Raw genomic sequence first — 20,488 nt, 5'->3', positions numbered from 1 at the left:
GTTTATTAGCCTGGTTAGCATTGACACTTAACACTTACTGCCAGCTCTTTATGTGAGTAGAAGCACAACACCAGTTATCCAGACATAAAGGTAATCACCACACGGTTTACATCACGCTCCGTTATTGCTGTGGATTGATCTGTTATCAGAGATGTGCTGTGTGTGAAATGATCTGATAATCAGGGCATGCATGCGGGTGCAGGAAGTAGCTCTGTGCTCCCGATTTGGTCACAGCCTGGACAGATCAGACAGTGCGGAGTGGAGAGGAGAGGAGAGGAGAGGAGAGGAAGGGAGTCCATCAGCAGAGGGGAATATAATACGCCTTCATGCTGAGATAGATAGGGTCTACTGAGAGGGCCGGGACAGAAATGTTTTTCATCACTATGCCATCTATCTAGAGAAAGAGTACACCACACAAGCACCAACTTATCCCTCCCCCCTCTCTCTCTGTCTCACACACATACACACACACACACACACACACACACACACAGTACACATACACACACACACACACACACACACACACACACACACACACACACAGTGGCACACATACACACAAAAACACAGGGTGGTACACAGCGGTACACATACACACACAGATGCACACACACATACTGTTATGTATTACACACACATGACAAACACACATCACACACATGAACACAGATCAAAAGGGAGGCTTCATTTCCTAAGATAGATATGACCACACATGATTGGTCAGAGATTCACCAATGCCCTTGATAGCATTTGATCAATCATCAATTGATATTAAAAAACCTAATCTCCTAACCAATGAGCTGTGGGTGTCTGCCCTGTGCAGAGAGAGGGATAGAGAGAGAGAGAGAGAGAGAGCGAGACAGAGAGAGAGGGAGATGAGAGATGAGATAGGCATCTTACCTGGCTCGCAGTTGCGGCCGTCCTCTTGCAGCGTGTAGCCCGGGTAACAGGCGCACAGGTAGGAGCCCTGCGTGTTGATGCACGTGTGGTGGCAGAGCTTGCCCTCGAGCTTACACTCGTCCAGGTCGCGCAGGCCCTCGGCCCCCTCCACGGTGTTCTCCGCATCCTCCGCGTCCCCGATGGAGAAGGCCTCCTTGGGGTACGGGCTGTCCGACACTAAAGATGGAGAAAAGACAGAGAGGGGGGGGGAGAGTGGTGGTGAGAATGCGCCTGATCCTGGGAGACATGTGGAGGGGCACCTTACAACACCCCTCCCCCCTCCCCACCCCACAACGCGGAGGCTGAAACGAGCCCTCTCCACATTACTGTATATCATCTCCTGTCTCATCTGTTTCAACAAGCAGACATTGGCCTCTGATGGATGGGCCTGTATTTGTGCAGAGATTCTCCATGTCCTCACAGATATGATTTACCCTCCCTGCTGAGATAAAGTTATACGAAAGCAAACAAACGTTGACCCCACATGTAATTTAGGTGCAGAACAGCCTTGACAGCTCCCCTCACTGCAAGGTGAACATGACACTAAATTACAAAGGACTCAGTCTGGAATCATAATCATACTGCTGAGGTTTTTTCAAGGTTACAAAGGCCAGATTTCCTCACTAACAAAGACAGGATTACATGTTTCCACTTGGATTAATACTGAAGGGGTTTAACCTCAAGCTTTCACTGAGCAGAGAGGGGCAGGGTGCGAAGTTTCAAAGTCCTCAAAGAAATGCAGAGTGGCTTTGGATGTCCTTCAGTTAGTCTTTGACAGAACTGGGTACCACTGTGTCTCTGAAAATATGTTTGAAGGCACTGCAGTATAAAACAAGACAATCTGCCTTTCAAAGCGTCCTGACATGACTCTTTCTATCACAGCAGTGACAGGCGTGAAGTTGTGTAAAACAAAACGCCTGTGTCACTTCCGATGAAATATTACCCGTCGTAAACTCGGGCCGGTGATGTCAGAGCTCTGTGACAAGTCTGACAGGCGAGCTAGGTAGAGTTGCCAGGGAGACGGGTATCAAGGTGAGGAGTCAGACCCTGCTACAGTGCCAAGGTAAGCAGCCGTCAGGTGTCAACTTTATGTGCTGCCATGTCACTGATGGTGGATATCATCTGCAGATAAGCCCTATGGGTGTTATTCCTCATATCATCTTGTCAGTTTGTTTATATTTATATATATTACGTGTCAGTTAATCAAAAATAATCCTCTTTCCAAATCATTATTCATTATTTTATATCAAGACTGGCATAAGTAGACAACAGCTGCATAGTAATAGCAGTAGCAGAATGCTATGCCTGCTCGCATGTCACATTTTGGCTGCTTCTTGCTTAGATGAAACAATTGTTGGCAAACTACATCCACAATCCCAAAACAAGTGTATTTACAGTACAGGCCAGGTAGTCTTTCAACTTTCCATTTTCATCACCTTTGATTAACTGTTTGGGTGTGTCTGTGTTAGGGTTAGGTTAGTGGAACCAGTGTATTTACATAACTCAAAACATCCACAATATAATTAACATCTTCTCACATTTGTGTGTGTGTGTGTGTGTGTGTGTGTGTGTGTAGTATCGGTTTGTGTATATGGTTCTGTGTGTGGGATTTGCATACAAGTGTGTGTGTGTTTACATTTCATATTCGGTCTAGATTTCTGTCAAACCTATGTATATGGCTGTGTGTGTGTGTGTGTGTGTGTGTGTGTGTGTGTGTGTGTGTGTGTGTGTGTGTGTGTGTGTGTGTACTGCTCCATTTCTGCAATAATAGGTAGTTTATCCATCAGGAAGCGACGATGCCATGTTTACCCATAATCAAGCAGTTCAGAATGAAAATAGCACAATGCATTCTGTGTTTGATCAGACCTGCATAAGTGTGTAACTTACTTCCTTCAATGTTTGGATCTGTGAATCTTCCCCTGTGTTAAGGTCCAAATAAAAGCATTAAATGTGTGTGTGTGTGTGTGTGTGTGTGTGTGTGTGTGTGTGTGTGTGTGTGTGTGTGTGTGTGTGTGTGTGTTTGGGTTTGGGAAGGGGTATACTTGACTGGCCCCACCTCTCTTTGGCGGTGTAGTGGGCTGCAGCGGTGGTCTCTGGCGAAGCATGCTCCAGCTGGTGGCCTCCTCTCCCTCGCAGCAGGTCAGGAAGACGTGGCTGCAGGGGAAGCCCAGGTACTGGTGGGCCTCACAGGGCAGACCCTCCTTACGGAAGTGCAGGCCCAGCGAGCAGCAGCTGCAGCACTCCTGCAACAGGACAGGGACACACAGGAGGACCAGGGAGCCCAGGTCAGAGATGGGACTCAGAGAAAACCTTGCATGAACATGAACCGCCCTTCTAGTTACAGTGACACACACTATAAACCAGTGAACCTAGGCTATCTTACTTAGTCATCAAAAACTGTCAGCACATTTTAAAACATTAATAAAGAAAGATTATTTATTATGGCTCAACTTGTAGAGCAACTGGTGGACTGAGATTCCCAGGGAACACGCATAAGTTGAGGGAAATGTATTTTTTTTTTCTATTTTTAATTTCATTGACAGAAAAACAGTTCAGTCTTTCTGGCAACAATACATTTGCCAAGATAAAAATCCTGACCCTGGGCATCCAAAGCAGCACAGATGGGCTGGAAGGGTTCAGTCAAGGAGTTTTGTCAAATGACAAACGCATCCATTCACTGTATGCCCAATACAACATTTCTTGCGGTAATACTGCCCATAGTCGGCGCCAGAAAAGACTTGCCCAGTGTTTCATCAGCCTGAGAGCAGCGTTTCTCCTGCGCCCCATCCTCGACGTCTAATTAAAATGTTCTGATATTTACAGCCCATTTCTATCCAGTCTTTTGGCACACAAAAACTTTCATTCTGATTTGTCACACTGCTTAACAACACTCAAGTCTATTCTCTACACTGAAGTCAATAGCAAAGCTTTCACTCTAAAACAGTATTACAGTACTGAGCAATGCCAGTGTAATATACTGAGGCATTTCAATGGGCTTTTACTGTGATGGTAAAAGGTATACAACAAAAGGCAATACAGTCTTCTCTAAATGTCCCTAAATCTATAATGATGCATACTGCGAGTGGGCCGTAAATTTAACTAGCTCTATTGTTCCATGACAGTTGACCCCATCATGACATCTTTGTTGCTTTGTTGCATTTTAACTACAGTCACTTTTCCCTCATCTCCCACAGGTAGAACACACACACACACAAACACACACACACACACACACACACACTCTCTGAGAGCTCAGTGTCCCAAACCTTGCTGCTAGTGCAACAGTAGCCAGCAGGGATGGAGATGTGCGATGGGTGAAGCTCACTTCCTAACACATGAAGCACCCATGGGCTTAAGGTTTATGTTTATGTCTCCTTGCTAGCACGGCCGCCTTGCATGTCCACAGTTGCGAGTTCAAGTCTAGTGTGGCACGGTGCTGTCTACACCATGCAGGCTACACCAGCTCAATAAAGGGAATGCCTCAGCAAAGTCTCTCCAAGTCCAACATTTCACCTTTTACCGCCGCACTCCAGGTCCGGTAGTACTCAGAGGGGAATGGGGGTTTATGGAGGGGCATAAAAGTAACTCCACGGCCACCGTGATGAAGTGCAGAGACGTTTTATTGTGTGGCCTGAGTTATGGGCTTGCCACTGCCGACTGAGGCCGAGTGATGAAAGCCAATACTTGACTTGTGCCTAAAGCCCATGGTCCATAATGACCCCAAGCTGTTTGGCGGAGTTGGACTTCCTGGAACCCCCGATGTGATGGTTGATGAATGGCCCTCTACTCTAAGGGCCCAAAGCAGTGCCACAATAACGTCCCACCACCACTGATTTGTTTGTTCTCACTGATATTAGAGAGAAGTCGGCCACTGCAATGCTGTTCATCAGGGTGTGCACAATGCAAGGAAGTCAACCAATAATCATCAGACCAGCGCAAGCCAAAAAGCATTTCTTTCCCATCGATAAAGCAGCGGTCACAGAGAGGGGATAACTACAGTACAACAGGAACAAATTCAACTCTGGGGAGCAGCACCCATGATCAACCAGCCTTGTTCTTCCTCTATTCTTTCTTTCACTATCTCCTTCACTCCCACTCGTTCCTTTTTTTTCCCTCTCATGCTGTTTCTCCATCTCTCTTTTACTCCATCTCTCTCTTTCTCTCTCTCCCTCTTCTTTCTGCATCTCCCTCAACCTCTCTTCAACTTCCTCTCTCTCTCTTCGTCTCCTCCCCCCTCTCTGTTTCTGTGTCTCCCTCTTTTTACTTCCCTCACTTTCTCTCTCTCTCTCTCTCTCTCTTTCTGGTTCTCCCTCTCTTATCTCTCTCTCCCTCTCTCTCTCTTTCTTGTTTAAATTCAATAACAGTAATTAGATTAGTAGGGCGACTCAGCGCAGACCCCTTCACTTTTTTGTGCCTTGTCCTCGAGTAATGACTCGGGATGGGGGGGGGGGTATGACATGGGAGGAACTAGGTCACATTACCAACCTTATAGGAGTCCACGCCGCAGTGATCATTGTCGTCCAGCTCGCAAGCGTCCCCTTGCTTGGCAGCCGTGACGCCGGTCAAACACTTTCTCTCTTTCAGGGAGCCGCTGCAGCACTGCTTCTGAGCCGACCTGTCACGGGTGAACATGTTAAACAAATACACGTGCACACAAAACAGCGCAAGAATGTCAACACTTTGAAAAGCACAAAAAAAGTCTTCCATCATACAGAGTGGAAACACACAGGAATTGCCAACTGGCATAACTACTATAGGACACGGAGGGAAAATGGATCCTAAAAACCATCTCCAGCACAGCACACAAAGGGTGGGTGGGGGGGGGGGGGGTGGGGGGTTTGGCTTTCCTGACTTCCAACCTGGAATGAAAATACCTGAAATGAATATGTTTCAGAGAGTTAAAGGAATGTTTTGGTTTCGGTCATGACCCCCATGATCTGACTGCCTTTATAAATGGCTGTGTGTGGAGTGGGAGTGTGTACATGTATGTGTGTGTGTGTGTGTGTGTGTGTGTGTGTGTGTGTGTGTGTGTGTGTGTGTGTCTGTGTGTGTCATTACCAACAGATGGAGTGTGTGTCCTCTCGCACGGCGGCCATGTTGGAGCAGTGCCCATGGACGGAGGCCCACTTCTCTCCCGCCTCGCAGCACACCTCCACCAGCTCCTTCGCCGACACTACAGACACACCATCACACCGACACATGAGGAGGATCACAGAGCAGAGCAGTCAGGAGCATCGCAGACACACGGCAGCACACGCTCACGTCAGAGACAGATCCCAGAGAGATGAGAGACGGAGAGGAGAGGAGAGGAGAGGAGAGGCATTTTTGGGCATTTTTATGTATCCTTCACTGTCACAGCAGAGTTTTCACTTCAGAGTAAAACACTGTGAACTGTTAACGCAGCATGCAACGCATAGAGCTCGCATCAAAGATGGCACACTAAGTGTTTGGCATGCACTGTGTGTGCCACCTTTTGGCCTTAAAAGTGGAATTGGATTTTGTAACCGTTCACCCAACTCCACTGACATTAAGAGTGAGAGCCGGGACTGCTGTTTGCATGGCATGTGGTGCAGTGGATGGATGTCCCTATACTGGAATAGCACTGCTAATCATGGGCCATCAAGCGCAGTGGTGGCACAGTGGTTAAGGAGCTGGGCTAGCATGCAGTAGCCAGGAAGTTGTGGGTTCAATTCCCAGCCTCTATCGTTGTGCCCTTGTAATGTAGTTGACTATTATGTACTGTAAGTCGCTTTGGATAGCAGCGTCTGCTAGATATGCAAATACAAATCTATTGGAGACTAGAGAGTGGACACTTCTCAAAAGGGAAACATTTTGGCCATCTTTCATGTGCATGGAAGGCAAAAAAATCTGTTGTCTGATTACTTCGCAAAAAAGACTAACAAAAAGGCCAACAGATCGTACATCACTTGTGGTAAAACTTCAAATGTCTACTGTAAGCATAAAATGACGAAAAAAGTCTGAAACAGTGTGCTATTATATTCAGTTTCACCCCAGGGCAAATCTCAGTGTTTTCCTTTAGACCAAGACAGATTGAAAACATTCGGCAATGAGGAATTACGACATTTCCACACAAACACACAGCCAAAAAAAGAAAAAAAAAACGGATTCAACGGATTCAAACACGACTTAAAAATACACCGGAGAGCGTGACCGGTGGCCTGCCCAGTTGTGGGGGTTAATTATCCAGCCGCACAGTGCTGCCTGGCTCCGGTGGGAGCTCCCACACAGCAGGGCCACACGGCCTCCACACGCCTCTGATGTGCCTCATAAAGTCTGCTCGCTCTGGCAGGAGCGTGCGGACTCCATTAGTGCAGCGAGCACGGTGGACACCATTTGAACACCACTTGTGCTCAGCTTTTTTAGAAAACAAGCGACCCGTCATGTGACTTCGAGTTTGATGGGGTTGGGTGGGTGGGGGGTGGTGGGTCTGGGGTGGTGAGGCCACTTGGCACCCGGGGTCACATTTGTTACCGTTTTCAGAGCCATGGCAAGACGAATTAGCTGTTGATATTGGCAGCTCTTTTAACCGAAGGAGTGAATAAACAAACAAGGCAGGAAAAATATACTTCTGAACATTTCCCCCCTTTGTGAAGTGGCACTTCTCATTATTTCTTTCATGTTTTTAACAACACCTAATTAAGTCTCAGTAATTGGGTTGGTTTAGCTGAAACGCTGCACCATTTTTTCAAAACCTCTTTGTGAGATATCTTCATGTTTTTCCTTCTGATAAAAAAACACACTTAAACCATTTGTCCCAAAGCCTTGTCTGTGAGCCAAGATCATGAAAAAACATACACACTAAAACTTACAGCAACATTCTCTACCCCCCAAAAACTAATTTCCAACAAGACTAACAATACACAATTGGTCAGAAAAAAAACTCACTGGAAGATTTATATTTAAAACATTCTGTGAGAAACTATTCTGAAGCATACTTCACCAGCTAGTCCTGGAGCTGTTGTGAATCCTAAAAGCCCTCGTAGCCCCAAAAACAAACCCAGTCCTCTACCCGACTCCTCAGTGGAAAACACTCAGCTGTGTGAAAATATAATTCCCAGCTTTGAGGAATGAGGGGCCTTTCCACCAACTGTAATTACAAATCAGAAACATCTGAGGAAATGTGCACATCACTAAGCAAGTGTCTCCCTGTGCCCTTTGAACTGCTTTAAGCCCTTCTCTGAATTTTATCTTATTAAGACATCAACCGTCTTCCATCCATTCAACTATAACCTCAAAACGGATCTTTGGCTATCCCTTTGCACTTACAGTGACGATACGCTAAGCTAACACCTACAACTACATCACAAAGCTGCTTCAAAGCAGTTCACCGCAAGAGCAGAGGGACGGCAACCCATTCTGTCCAGAAAACATCAAACAGAGAGACATCTGTAATTGAGGTTAGCTGTGTGCACTAGTTTAAGCAATTTTATGATTTGGAGGCTGAATCACATCTTTTCAGAAGGTTTCTTCCATCCATTTTCCCCTCTTCTCAGAAGTCTATAGACAGAACAAGTCTCAAGATGTGGAGGATCACCCTGGGATGACCTGTAGAATACTTAAAACCACTACACTGTACTGATGACTTACTCTGAAAAACCCAAGGAGATGCTACAGTAATCCATAACATTAGAACAAAACAAACTGTATCCTACTAATGCAATGCATTGAGGACAGCATACAAGTATCCTACTAAGGCAATGCATTGAGGAGACTATAAAAGTATCCTATTAAGGCAATGCATTGAGGAGACTGTACTGTACAAGTATCCTACTAAGGCAATGCATTGAGGAGACTGTACTGTACAAGTATCCTACTAAGGCAATGCATTGAGGAGACTATACAAGTATCCTACTAAGGCAATGCATTGAGGGCACTATACTCTTTCTCCTTTTGTCACAACTTTTAATTAGGAGATTAGTTAGGTTAAGTTAAGTTTAGATTCATAATATGCATCACAGTTGATTTATGATCTCTCTGGCTTTTAGGTATAATTATTAGTGCTCATATTTCTTACCGAGGCTTGTCATTATGGTCACTTGTCACACCAAGGCTTGCATTATGAGCAGGAGACATAAATATCCCTAAAACAACCAAAACAAGAGAAGAGCTGTCCTACAGTAAACGTGTGCATGAACGGTATAATGTCAAAGATAGGTAAAGATCCGAACCGTATCCTTTTCAGTAACAAACAAGGGTTATGTTGTTAGCTTTTATGTATCTCATATAACCACCAACTTAAACCTTACATGTACAGGACTATGTACTGCACATCTAATGATGTGGAAGATTACATTCTGTGGTTTAGTACTGGAATGTTTTCCAATGAGGGTAATGTTTCAGTCATTCACGAATATAATTTATCAGCTGATTTTAATGACTTTGGCAAAGGGAGGAACCACTATCTAAATTGTAATTTTACCTGCCATGTGTGCCTTAAGGCTGTGGTTGACATCATTGCACCATAGCCAGTAATCACTTGAACTCAACATTATGAAGCAATTTTGCACTTCCTCTACCATGCCCGAGGAGAGATCTTAATGGAGATATCCTGTTTGATTAAAGAATGCTTCTCCACAGCAATCTGCATGTTAATTACTCCAATACTGTAGTCATGTTCCCCATAATCATAATTACCGTAAAGGACAATAATCCTTAGGCTATATGTGCAGATTGGATGGTCAATTGTGGGGAACAATATCTGAAACCAAATTGGCAATAGTGCCCCAAAAATCTGGAAATGTAACATTACACTTTCTCCACTGGTGCTATTTACAAACTGTTCTTTGACAGGATCCTGCTGTTCAATAGAGCACGGTGGGATATTAACTCTTCTCCTGATGCTCTCTCTCTACACACACACACACACACACACACACACACACACACACACACACACACACACACACACACACATGTAGCTGAGAAATCCTGGCCATGAGGCACCGGAGATCAGGCGCACAGCGCTTCCTGATGAGCCCTATTCTCTTGTGGTGTAATTCACTTCAGCACTCTCTCTCCCACTCCCCAACCGTAACTCACCCAACCCCCCCCCCCCCCCATTCCAGGCAGCAGTGAAAGTGACTGTTACCCCCATCTCTCTCCCTCAACTGCCCCCAGTGAACAGGCAGTCGTGAAAGTATCACTGTTATTAATACCCCCGAGGCAGAGCCCCCCGGTTCAATATCTCATCCAGCCAAGGCAGACAAACAAAATAACAAAAACATAAACAACCAGCTATACTAAAAGAGCAAGCACACACACACACGTGACGAATAGCTCTTTTCCAGGAGCCACACAGAGATTCCTTCCTGTAATGGCCCCCTGTAAATCTGCCGGCTGGGGTGGGGTTGTTTCAGAAGGGGTGTGTTTGCGATTGCTGTCGGTCTGTGTTTGCCCACAGCTGCAAGTACAGCATGCACAAGCCACACTGATCTCGTTATGAGTGTGTGTGTGTGTGTGTGTGTGTGTGTGGAGATTTGTAGATGTTTATGTGTGTGTGTGCCTGACGGGAAGCGTGAAAGAGAGTGTGTGTCTGTGTTTGTGTGTGTGTGCGTGTAGATTTGTGGATACTTACAGTACGTGTGTAAGTGCGTGTGTATCTGAGAGGGTGTGTGTGAGTGTGGAATACACATCGGTGCAGAAGCGAATGACAGCGAGGGCAGGGTGTATCATACGGCACTCCTGCTGTGACAGAACAAAGGAAGGAAGGGAAAGTGTGCTTCTATTTACTCCACTGCGCTCCGTGATAAGGCTTCAACATCTCCATACATACGCACTGAGTGGAGAACTGTCATTCTGTTCACATGTACACACACACACACACACACACACACACACATACACATACATTCCCCAGGGGTCTATTCCTGTTGCGTGTGGTGCGTGTGGTGTGTGTGTGTGTGTGTGTGTACATATTTCCATTCTTCCTAAATCATCACATTAACTGGTGAATGCATCTGCAGGTATGGCATCAAAACTCCTATTTCGAGCCAGGTTAGTGAGCACAACACCATTCACCAAATGTACACTACATTTATGACCTGCAGACTGAGCCTCTCCGCAGAATGACAACCATTTTTCAGACTGGGAGACAGAAAAAGGAAAGAATTCCCCCTTTTGCCTGGCTGTTAGCTTGCTACTCAAAATCAGGCCTGCATAAATGTTGGCTCCTGCAATGCCTACATCATCAAGGTCGTTAACGGAAGTAGTTCATCATTTGCAGTGCCAGGCCTGTAATAACGAGGCATGCCACAACTCGGAGAAAAGTATGTGTTGGAGGAGCGTCTTTGTGGACTGGAATAAGAGCCAGTCTAGTCGAACCCCCCCTCAGCAAACACACACACACACACACACACACACACACACTCACACACACACACTCACACACACACACACACACACACACACACACACACACACACACACACACACACTCACACACACACACTCACACACACACACACACACACACACACACACACACACACACACACACACACACACACACACACACACACACACACACACACACACACACACTCACACACACACCTCCATATCAGCGTCTCCTCATATTATAAATCAAGTTTGCTTCATGCACACTCCTAATAAGAAAACGCTCTAGAAGGAAGGAACACTCATTTAGATATGAAATAAATGGGTGGGGAGAGAGAAAGGAGAGAGAGAGAGAAGTACACATTGCAATCACTTTTCAGTCCAGTCTTTAGTCTTCACTGCAAAGTAGCCTTAAAACAACACAATCGGGTAGGAGCAAGATCGGATTCAGACGAATTGGGTACCCCATTATCGCTAAACGGATACCCAGTACATTGAAAATAAATGAATTCATTGTGTTACTTTGATCATGTGGAGGGCACCTGGAGGAATTTAACTATTGTGGAGCAGTGTGAGGAGCCCATAGGTCCCTGTGTGTGTGTGTGTGTGTTTTGTTGTTGTTGGGGGGGGTGAAGCAGACCCTGGCATCGTCTTTGGCTAACACAGCAGCAAACTCATCGCATGCTGAGTGGGTCAATCAGATGCAGTCTGCAATAACGCTGCAAACCAATGCATTGTGAGCAGTTCTTCTACTGTGTGTGAGAAAGAAGCTTGTACGGGATCGTTAGACTGTTCTTAGGGAAAGACACTATCTTGGGGAAAGGCCATTTCGATTAGATCTGGATCTCCAGAGAAAGTTGTGTGAAGTGTCCTGCTGTGTTACATGATTGGTATAGCAGTTAAGACTGGATCTGGTGGATCTGGCCATGTTTGTTCCAGACCTTGGCCTGTTTCCACTGGCGACTAGATAGAATGCCAAGAGATTCCGGAACATTATCATCATATCTTCAATGGCTCTTCCTGTCATCTTCCTCTCCCCCCAACCTCAGCGCTGGTGCCAGTCGGGCCGACAAGAGCCCTCGACTTCCGGCCCTCGCAGTCCCAGCTCACAGCACCCCAGAGACCTGTCTCTCTACAGATAACACACTCTCACCACCTTCCTGCTGCTTGGGGGAGTGGTGTGCAGGAATACTCAAGGCAGACAGTATGGAACCTATCATCTTCACTATGACATGCCACGCTTTGGAACAAGTCCAAGTTCTCCCCCGACAACCTCACCCCCATGTGAGTCATACAAAATATAATTTGTGTTCAACGCTAACGGCAAATTGGCTCATGTCACGTTAGCAAAGACATCCTTGGCCACTGTCAGTGTATCACGCTATATGCGCAAACAGCTTTTTGCTATTGACCCAACCAAAGCACTTATGTTTTATCACCTTCGACTCACAAGCACAAAACTGATAAGACTCTGGAGGGCCTCCAAGCTAGTGAGGCTTATGGAATGTGGACAACAGGTATTCCAGGTCTATCAACACCTCACGTCGAGGGCTAAAACCTAAAGAAAGAGAAGGGAAAAAAACCTCCATGCATTCCTATGGAGACCAGGTGCTGAAAATGAAGGGGAAAAACAGGTCTCAGCAGTGAAGGACAACCAGAGGGAGAGCGCCCACACATAGAGGTTACGAGGGCAGACACTACGACTGTTTACTAACCACACAGAACACACACTCGCGATCGCACCGTTTACACGAGGGGTCTGAGATGCCAGATGTATGCATGTATGCATACCGCACAGTGCTGTTTTGCCTTTGGATTTCACAGCGAAAGAAAGTCATTTGTCACTACGAGTCTGCACAGCCCTACTGCTGTGCGTATAGATTTCCCCCCCGTAAAACAGCCCGCGAACAACATGTAGGTCAGATTTCTTGCACACAGGGGTGTCCAGATGACTGTAGACTGTGGCTATATGTCATCAGTGGATTACAATACATTTACAAATATCTGCGATTAAAACAAAGAATATCAAAAAGGGAAACTTTGCTTTTAATCAGCTAAATGTACAATCAGCTGTCTGAGAATCATCAATTTCCCTTTTTTTCTTGAAGTGTGTGAAGGATTGTTCACACATATCTGATTTTCAGAGTCCACCTGTTGAAGAACTGAACACACCTGTCTCTTTAACAGCCGACCACAAAATCCAAAACAGATTTGGTCCCTCCAGTACTATCTACTAATCCACCCTCCAGGCCTTTAATCTGTACTGTATATCATATGCTGTCCTCTGTCAGCTAGCATTCAGGAGCTTTCATCCCCTGTGGGGTGCTTCTATCACAGGGCTGACATGGATGATGATGATGATGATGATGATGATGGCACAATGGGGACAATGCTACCACAGCCTCTGGAGTCTCATCCAGGTTGGAGGTGTGACCTGCCTTTGTAGCCTATTCCTCCTACTGGAATGATGTGGGACAAATGCCAAATCTCACTGTTAATTTAGCACGTAACAATCTCAGAGAGATCGCTGAAGGCTAATAAGTCTGTCATGAACTGTTATTCTGCTATTGAGAATATAAAATATATATTATAAGAATATTAATATGTGGGCTGTAAGATTAAATCTGGAATGTTTATAAAGATGTAAAATCTCTTGAGGGCGTTGTAAGGGAAATGGTGGGTGTTTCTGTAATAAATATTCTTTTTCACTCTGTGCTGCATCAATGCCAGCTAACATTTAAAAGCAACCTTTCATTACAAACACAGGATATGGGACTGGGAGACATAAATGAATCATTCAACACATTTAAAAGCCAAATCATGCTTGAACAGTACCCAGCAATGTAAAACACAAAAGTAATTATAACAATATAATAACAAAAGCTGTGATCTAAGTACTCAGGTCACACAAGCTCACAGGTATTTCTGAAATCAATTCAATACGGTCTTCAAGAGATAACTTGAATTTCACATTTCTAGAGAGCTACTGGTTCCGTTTAAGGTCGACATGACTTTTACATGACTCGAACATTACCCCGCACACACACAAACACCCCGGGCTGTGCAAAGGAGAAGATAAAGTGGAACGTGTTGACTCACGCTGGTGGGAATAGGGGCTGCTGCTGCCGTGCTCCTTCTCCTGTCCCGTATGATAGTGGAGCAGCGTCTGTGACTGCCTCCTCGGAGGGTGCCCGCGCTCCTCTCTCACGTTCACAGGTGGCGGCCTAGAGGGGCTGAATTTCAATGAGGGCAGGGCATTGTCCTGGCGCCCGTCGCGGGAGTCTGGCAAATGGTTGTCTCCCTGACCAGGGGCATGGCTGTCCCTGTGCTCATGGTGGGTCTTGTGTCTGGGGTTCCTCTCGCTGTGAGCAGTGTGGGGGAGGTCCCTTTCTTGGGCTCCTCTCTGGGTCTCAGCATGTCGTCGGCTCTGGCCCTCAGAGGCCTCCCGGGGCGGCCCATGGTGCTTTGGGGCCTGGGCTTTGTTTGCTGCCGTTGTCCTCTCCTGGAGTCTTGAGGTCATGGTATCCGCAGCGGAGGGAGGACTTGTCATGTGTTCCTCTGCGTTTCTGGTTTCGTAAGCCCCCTGTGCCTCCCTAAGCTCTTGTCTGGGGCCCTCTCCAAAGGAGGCGTGGGAAGACGACGTTTCCGAGAAAGAGGGCGGCGAAGAGGTTGGCTCGGTGGGTTCGACCACGTCTTGGGTATCAGCTGTGGTGAGGTCAGTCATGTAGTCGTAGTCTTCATCTGTGGGTGTGTCTGTAGGATCCTCTTTGTAGAGGGGCAGGAAGTTACTGAAGGTCCCGGGGTGTGGCTCGCTGTCGCGGTCCTCTACAGTGGACGCTAACATGGGCTTCTTGACCTTCTGGGGGTCACAGCCTGGAACTGGGGAGCACATGAGGCTACCGCCGTCGTTTGGGCAGTGGCAAACCTCGCACGGGCTCATCTGGAAAGTGTGGCCGGCCTCGTACTTCTGGCTCTGGTGGACGCAGCCGATGCGCTCGCACTGAGGGCAGCCGTCCATCGGCGTGATCGTCTCGATGCAGTTCTGCGGGATGTCCGGGCACGGGATGAAGTGGCAGGTGATGCGACCGCCGCCTGACGGGCAAGAGCACTCCGTGCTGCCAAAGTCCACGAAGTAGGACTCGCCCTCGGGCACTTTGCCGCCACGGAAGCCCGCGTTCAGGCAGTCGTAGTACTGATAGCCCTCGCAGGCACACCCACGCTTCAGACAGGACGCGCAGCACGCGCCCCTTTCCAGGACCTCCTCGATGCAGTTGTCCGTCACGGGACAGTCCACCCCAGTACAGTCTCTCTGACCCACACTCATACCCAGCCAGAGCACCAGGATGTGCCCCAGAAGGAGAGTTCTTATCTGGCCTGAACAGTCCATTTTTTATTTATTTATTTTCCTTCTTTTTTTTGGAACCCAGAGGCCTCAGGGCTTTCCAAGGGGGAAATGAATAAAATACTCTATAAAGTCCTCTGCACTCCGTCAGGAATCTGAACAGGGCTCGCTCTGTCGTACAGCTCCCTTTGATCAGTGGCCTTTGTTAACCTGCAGCATCGAAAAATGAGGGAGAGAGTTATGTTAGGTAGGTAGGCTACACTACACACATATTTCCTGCTATGCTATTTCATCCAGTCTAAATAGTTCAGGCATATCTACAGTTCAGGCTGATCTACCCCAGCCACATGGTGGTCTGAAGATCTCAAATGAAAACATATCACTTTATCAGCGCCATATAGCCATGCATACCTCAGCAGATTTCATTCTGCATAACCACATGCTTTTGTTTAAACCCCACGGGTTCAGTTTTGTTTATGTGTATATTGATGAAGCCTGTGCTCACACACTAGACAAATAGAGCACACAGGATCCCCAGTCCTGCATGGATACTTCTCAATTCTGCTGATATTTCACACTCATTTTTATGCTGTGGGCATGAATTCAAACGTAAAGACCATAAATATCTCGTCTATATTAAGATAAACAGCCAAATGTAAACTTTGGAAGACATCCAAACATTGCAAGGAGAAATCACATATTAACAGTCAGCACCACAACTAGTTAAACATGAGGTATTTATTTTAAACTTACAATTTATAAGTTTTGTAAGTTACTACTTACAATCTTTTAAACAAACAATTAGGATTCCAAGTTGCAGAGAGTACACAATATTGATTCAGTTAGTTGCTTATGTTTTGTTTGCATTTCTCTTGCCTGAAAGAATGTAAACAAATGCATACATGTAGGTTACTGTTACGAGATGGCCTAGGCGCAGCATCCAAACTAAGCTACAGTATGAGCTACGATGTGTTTAGCTGAAGCCTCAGAACACAACATAACGTTCCGCAAAAACCCCAAATCGCTAACCTACACATGGTCCCTGTGTGATGTAAAGACGTGGAAGTAGGGCCCAGCTGTGTGGTTGAAATGTGTGTGTGTCAGCTTTGGCAGAGCTCAGCGAGAGGTCACTTGTGGCTCGAGACAGGTCCAAGATTGGCAGACTCAGAACGGGCAAACGCACATGAGGGGAATAACAGGCCCCCAGTCTTTCTCTAAGACCTGTAACTAGTTGTGAGCCCCGGACTCAGGACAGGGGTTCAATCTAACCCAATTAGCAACAGGTAGTAACATCACTAAAGCCCCGCCTGCAAAACAGTGCTTTCCCTACCATGTGACCCTAACCTAGCCTGGCTCTGCCCGTCTATGTACTTCTGCTCAATTTCATTTCGCTTCAGTTGTAGACTGGTACAGTTGTGCTTTCAACAGATTTCTCGTATAGAATACCAACCGAGAGCCACCAACCAACCAGCGGGCGTGGCTGAGAGCGATTACGTTTAAGGCTTTTACTAGGCGGCCTTTGCACGAAGAGAAGCGAAGAGTCTGGATTCGAGGCTAACCCTAACCTATCCTAGCAATACAAAAACGAAACACTTTACATCATATAGAAATGTCTAATTTAAGCCAACAAAGACCACACAGTGCATGTTTAAAACACAACAAAACATGAATTGTGATATATAGATATAAAAAAAACATAACCTAGTATGTTCTGTTCTAGTGAAACTGCAACATAAAGTAACTTCAGTATCATGTATGAGTTGCCTTGATCACACACAGTCATGTTTGGTCTTCCCCCTGTGCCCATACTGTGCAGAAAAGCACTCATTACAGCCAGACAAGTCACTCTGCCTCTGCCTGGCTCGGATACAGTGGCCCATGCAGGTGCTGGGTTTGATCCCAGTTCAAAGCCGTCCTCGGAGCTGTTTTTCTAAGCAGGGGAAGTATATTAGGCGGGCAATTAGTCTGGCCAGCGAAAATGAGACACAGACTCAATATAAACTCGACACAACTTACCTGGTAGACGTCTCGATCTGAGCCCTTGGATGCCAAGCGATAAAAATAGCAAAGGGCTATACGCCATCTTAAAAGTTTTACTCCAACATACAGTGTCAAACTGCATTTAAGAATTTGCAGTCTGTACTATTCAGGCTATATCATTGTGTGATGGGGGAAAAATGATGTAAAAATTACCATAAAGTTCTGCACATTAAGGGTAACGGTTCGAAGCAGCAGTAGATGGAGAAAGTATCAAATTTCTTCAGCAGGTCTTGGCAGCACTTCAGTCACAGAGAGTGGGAGCGTGAAGGCAGGCTTAAGTGAACTACACCTTATTCAATATTCCACTCATGATGTGGGGAATAAAGTATGGAGTGAGCTTGTTTATTAGCGCACACAGGAAATGTCAATAAAAACCACAGAATATTTAGAAACAACCGAAGTGTGAACAAACTCTATGAAGCAGACTCGCTTTGTGTAGATATTGAGTTTCAGACACCAGCTGGTTTCTATTTGGCTTTCCTGTTAGATGGCAGTGCACTGTTTTAAAGAACCAGTGGGATTTACATGGGCACACTATGTAGTGCACATTTCAAAATACTGCTGATTATACTATTTCCTAGACAGTACTTCAAAAGAAATATCTATTTTGGTGGCACACATAGGCTATTTTAAAAAAAATGATACTTGTGAATTTATTTTTACAGTAGCAGTCCATTTTCATGCTTGAATTTGCATGAACGTTATTTTTGTTAAAATCGCACAAAAACAAATGGCATCTACTGCTTATGAAACAAAACCTGCCCTCAATGAAGTCACAATAGCACATAGACGGGAACATGTGGTTGACTACTGGCACAAGGCAAAAGTCAGTCCACACTGACATGTTATATTTCCCCTCAATAGACACCTTCTGTGCTCTTGTGTACATGTGTGCACAAGGAAACCTGCTCAAACATGTCTTCATGCTTTCGGCTCGAGCAGATAGCCTCTGCTGGGCGTCTGTTTTCCACATTACTGCCATTCAAAATGAACATCAAACTGCGTGTAGTGATGTGACACTGACTGTTTAAGAACCCACAGGGTTAAATGTTTGTGGTGGGAACAAGAAATCAACAGTCATATCTTCATTTTCTTTCACATGAATGACTACGTTCCTCCCACCTCTCCTTTGGCAGGGAAAAAGAAAATAAACGCAACTAGCACTAATGGCTTACGATTATCCTCAGTCAATCTTCTGTGGTGGAAGGCTTTCCCCCTGTGATGGCCATGTCTGCTAAATCAACAATTAGGCTCATAAATGAGTACGCAGCAGCAGGCTGAGGCACAGCATGCTTTTGATGTATGATAGTCAGACACCCGCAGCCAATGCAAAGTCTCATAGCTGTCAGGATTGATGTAAAACCACTTCAGCCCCTGTGGAGTGTGTCCCTCTCTCTCCCCCTCTCGCTCTCGGTCATTCCTCCTTCTCTCTCTCTCTCTCCCTCCCTCCATCACATGAGGCCACCTAATGAAAAGAACATAAGTGCTCTGCAGACATGTACACCACTCATCAGTGCATGCTTTGTGCGGGAGCCTTACAGGAGCACATGTTGACTGACCCATAACTAACACTAGCTCACCATAGTACACCCATACCATGGCTGAGTCTGCTATTGTTTTATGTTGACTTTGACACATGTTAATAGGTGGTGTCATCACAAAAGCAAATACCAAGATGCCCTGTTGGAGCTTGCCCCTATGTTTAGCCTTTGTTTTGGTCATTATTCTCTTTAGAAGAATAGATAGCCTAAGTCAGTAGCAGCTTATCTGCAAGTCAGAAGCTGTGATAAAGATATCAACCTGATGGAAGACATCTGGTGAAACCCTTTTATGTGCTTGTTAGGATGAAGATAACGTCCCTGTCTGAGACGCAAAATATCCAATTCAGTGCAAATAGGCTATACAAATTAGCGATACTACTCGTTATCATCAATAACAATGTGTATTAGCCCCAAAAAGTGCATGTTTGTCAGTCCATGCCCGCAGTAGAAGTGATAGAGGAAAGACTCCCATGACTGTCGCACATCAGCAACACCAGGCTTCTGTGAAACCTTCAGCTGTCCATTTCCACGCAATTCCATTAAATTCACACCGATACATTCTACTGCAACACTGAACACTTGAGGGTAATATTTCAAGTCTATGACATGAAATGAAAAAAGCATTTGGACCAAATTAAGTAAATTAAGCGGATACCAAACTATGCACGTGTTTTCTCTATTTGAACATTCTGGGATTCACAAGACGATTTAGATGTTTGCTATTCGAAAAATAGCCTACCTTAGGCTATAGGCTACCTACGCAGTAAGTTGAAGTTGTTCCTAAGTGTCCTCAGTTTTGACATAAGCTTGATATAAGTTAACTGTTGATTGGACACTTGACCAACTTGTATAAGTTCTCAGAGTAACACGTATATATTAAATACACTCATAAAAAAAGTTTTGACATTTTTCTAAGCCAATGTACAAATGACATGGGCTCATCTTACCTCCAGTTTCACGATGTTTCCACCAACTGTGAACATCCCAGAAAGTTGGATGAGGGGAGCAACGCGCACTCGTGTTTGAGTTAGGTCTGCGCTCTCCGCTAGGCAGGGGGTGTTTTCACCAAGGGGAGGGACATAGGCTTTTTTTAGTAGCCTACCCAACGCAGTACGCAGTCAGCCCCGAAGACACAAGAAAAATCCTCTAACCCCTTTTCTAAGTGTTTCCATCTGGAAACAGCACGTCTTTGATAAACTTTGTTATCGCTCCATCCTTCTGATACAGTCGAAGAATGTGATGTCTAGCAACCTTAGCTAAGTAGCCT

General features: G+C 45.7%; 1 protein-coding gene across 1 annotated transcript in view; it reads right to left on the bottom strand.

Annotated features, from left to right (window-relative positions):
* LOC143114172 (fibulin-2-like) overlaps positions 1 to 20,248 on the bottom strand; it is a 37,649-nt gene extending 17,401 nt beyond the window's left edge. The window contains exons 1-6 of the mRNA XM_076275656.1: positions 20,169 to 20,248; positions 14,398 to 15,850; positions 6,001 to 6,115; positions 5,428 to 5,557; positions 2,999 to 3,185; positions 904 to 1,119 (exon numbers count right to left, since the gene is read on the bottom strand). Coding sequence (XP_076131771.1) covers positions 904 to 1,119; positions 2,999 to 3,185; positions 5,428 to 5,557; positions 6,001 to 6,115; positions 14,398 to 15,685 — 1,936 coding nt within the window. The 5' untranslated portion in view covers positions 15,686 to 15,850; positions 20,169 to 20,248. The remainder of the gene's footprint in view (positions 1 to 903; positions 1,120 to 2,998; positions 3,186 to 5,427; positions 5,558 to 6,000; positions 6,116 to 14,397; positions 15,851 to 20,168) is intronic.
* Between the last annotated feature and the right edge of the window lie 240 nt (positions 20,249 to 20,488).

The sequence above is a fragment of the Alosa pseudoharengus genome, unplaced genomic scaffold (assembly GCF_046254945.1).
Source record: "Alosa pseudoharengus isolate Yale_2024_CS ecotype anadromous, Long Island Sound unplaced genomic scaffold, YU_APseudo_1.1 YU_APseudo_1.1_scf_9, whole genome shotgun sequence".
Taxonomy (NCBI): Eukaryota; Metazoa; Chordata; class Actinopteri; order Clupeiformes; family Clupeidae; genus Alosa; species Alosa pseudoharengus.
This window is presented reverse-complemented; position numbering and strand designations above follow the sequence as displayed.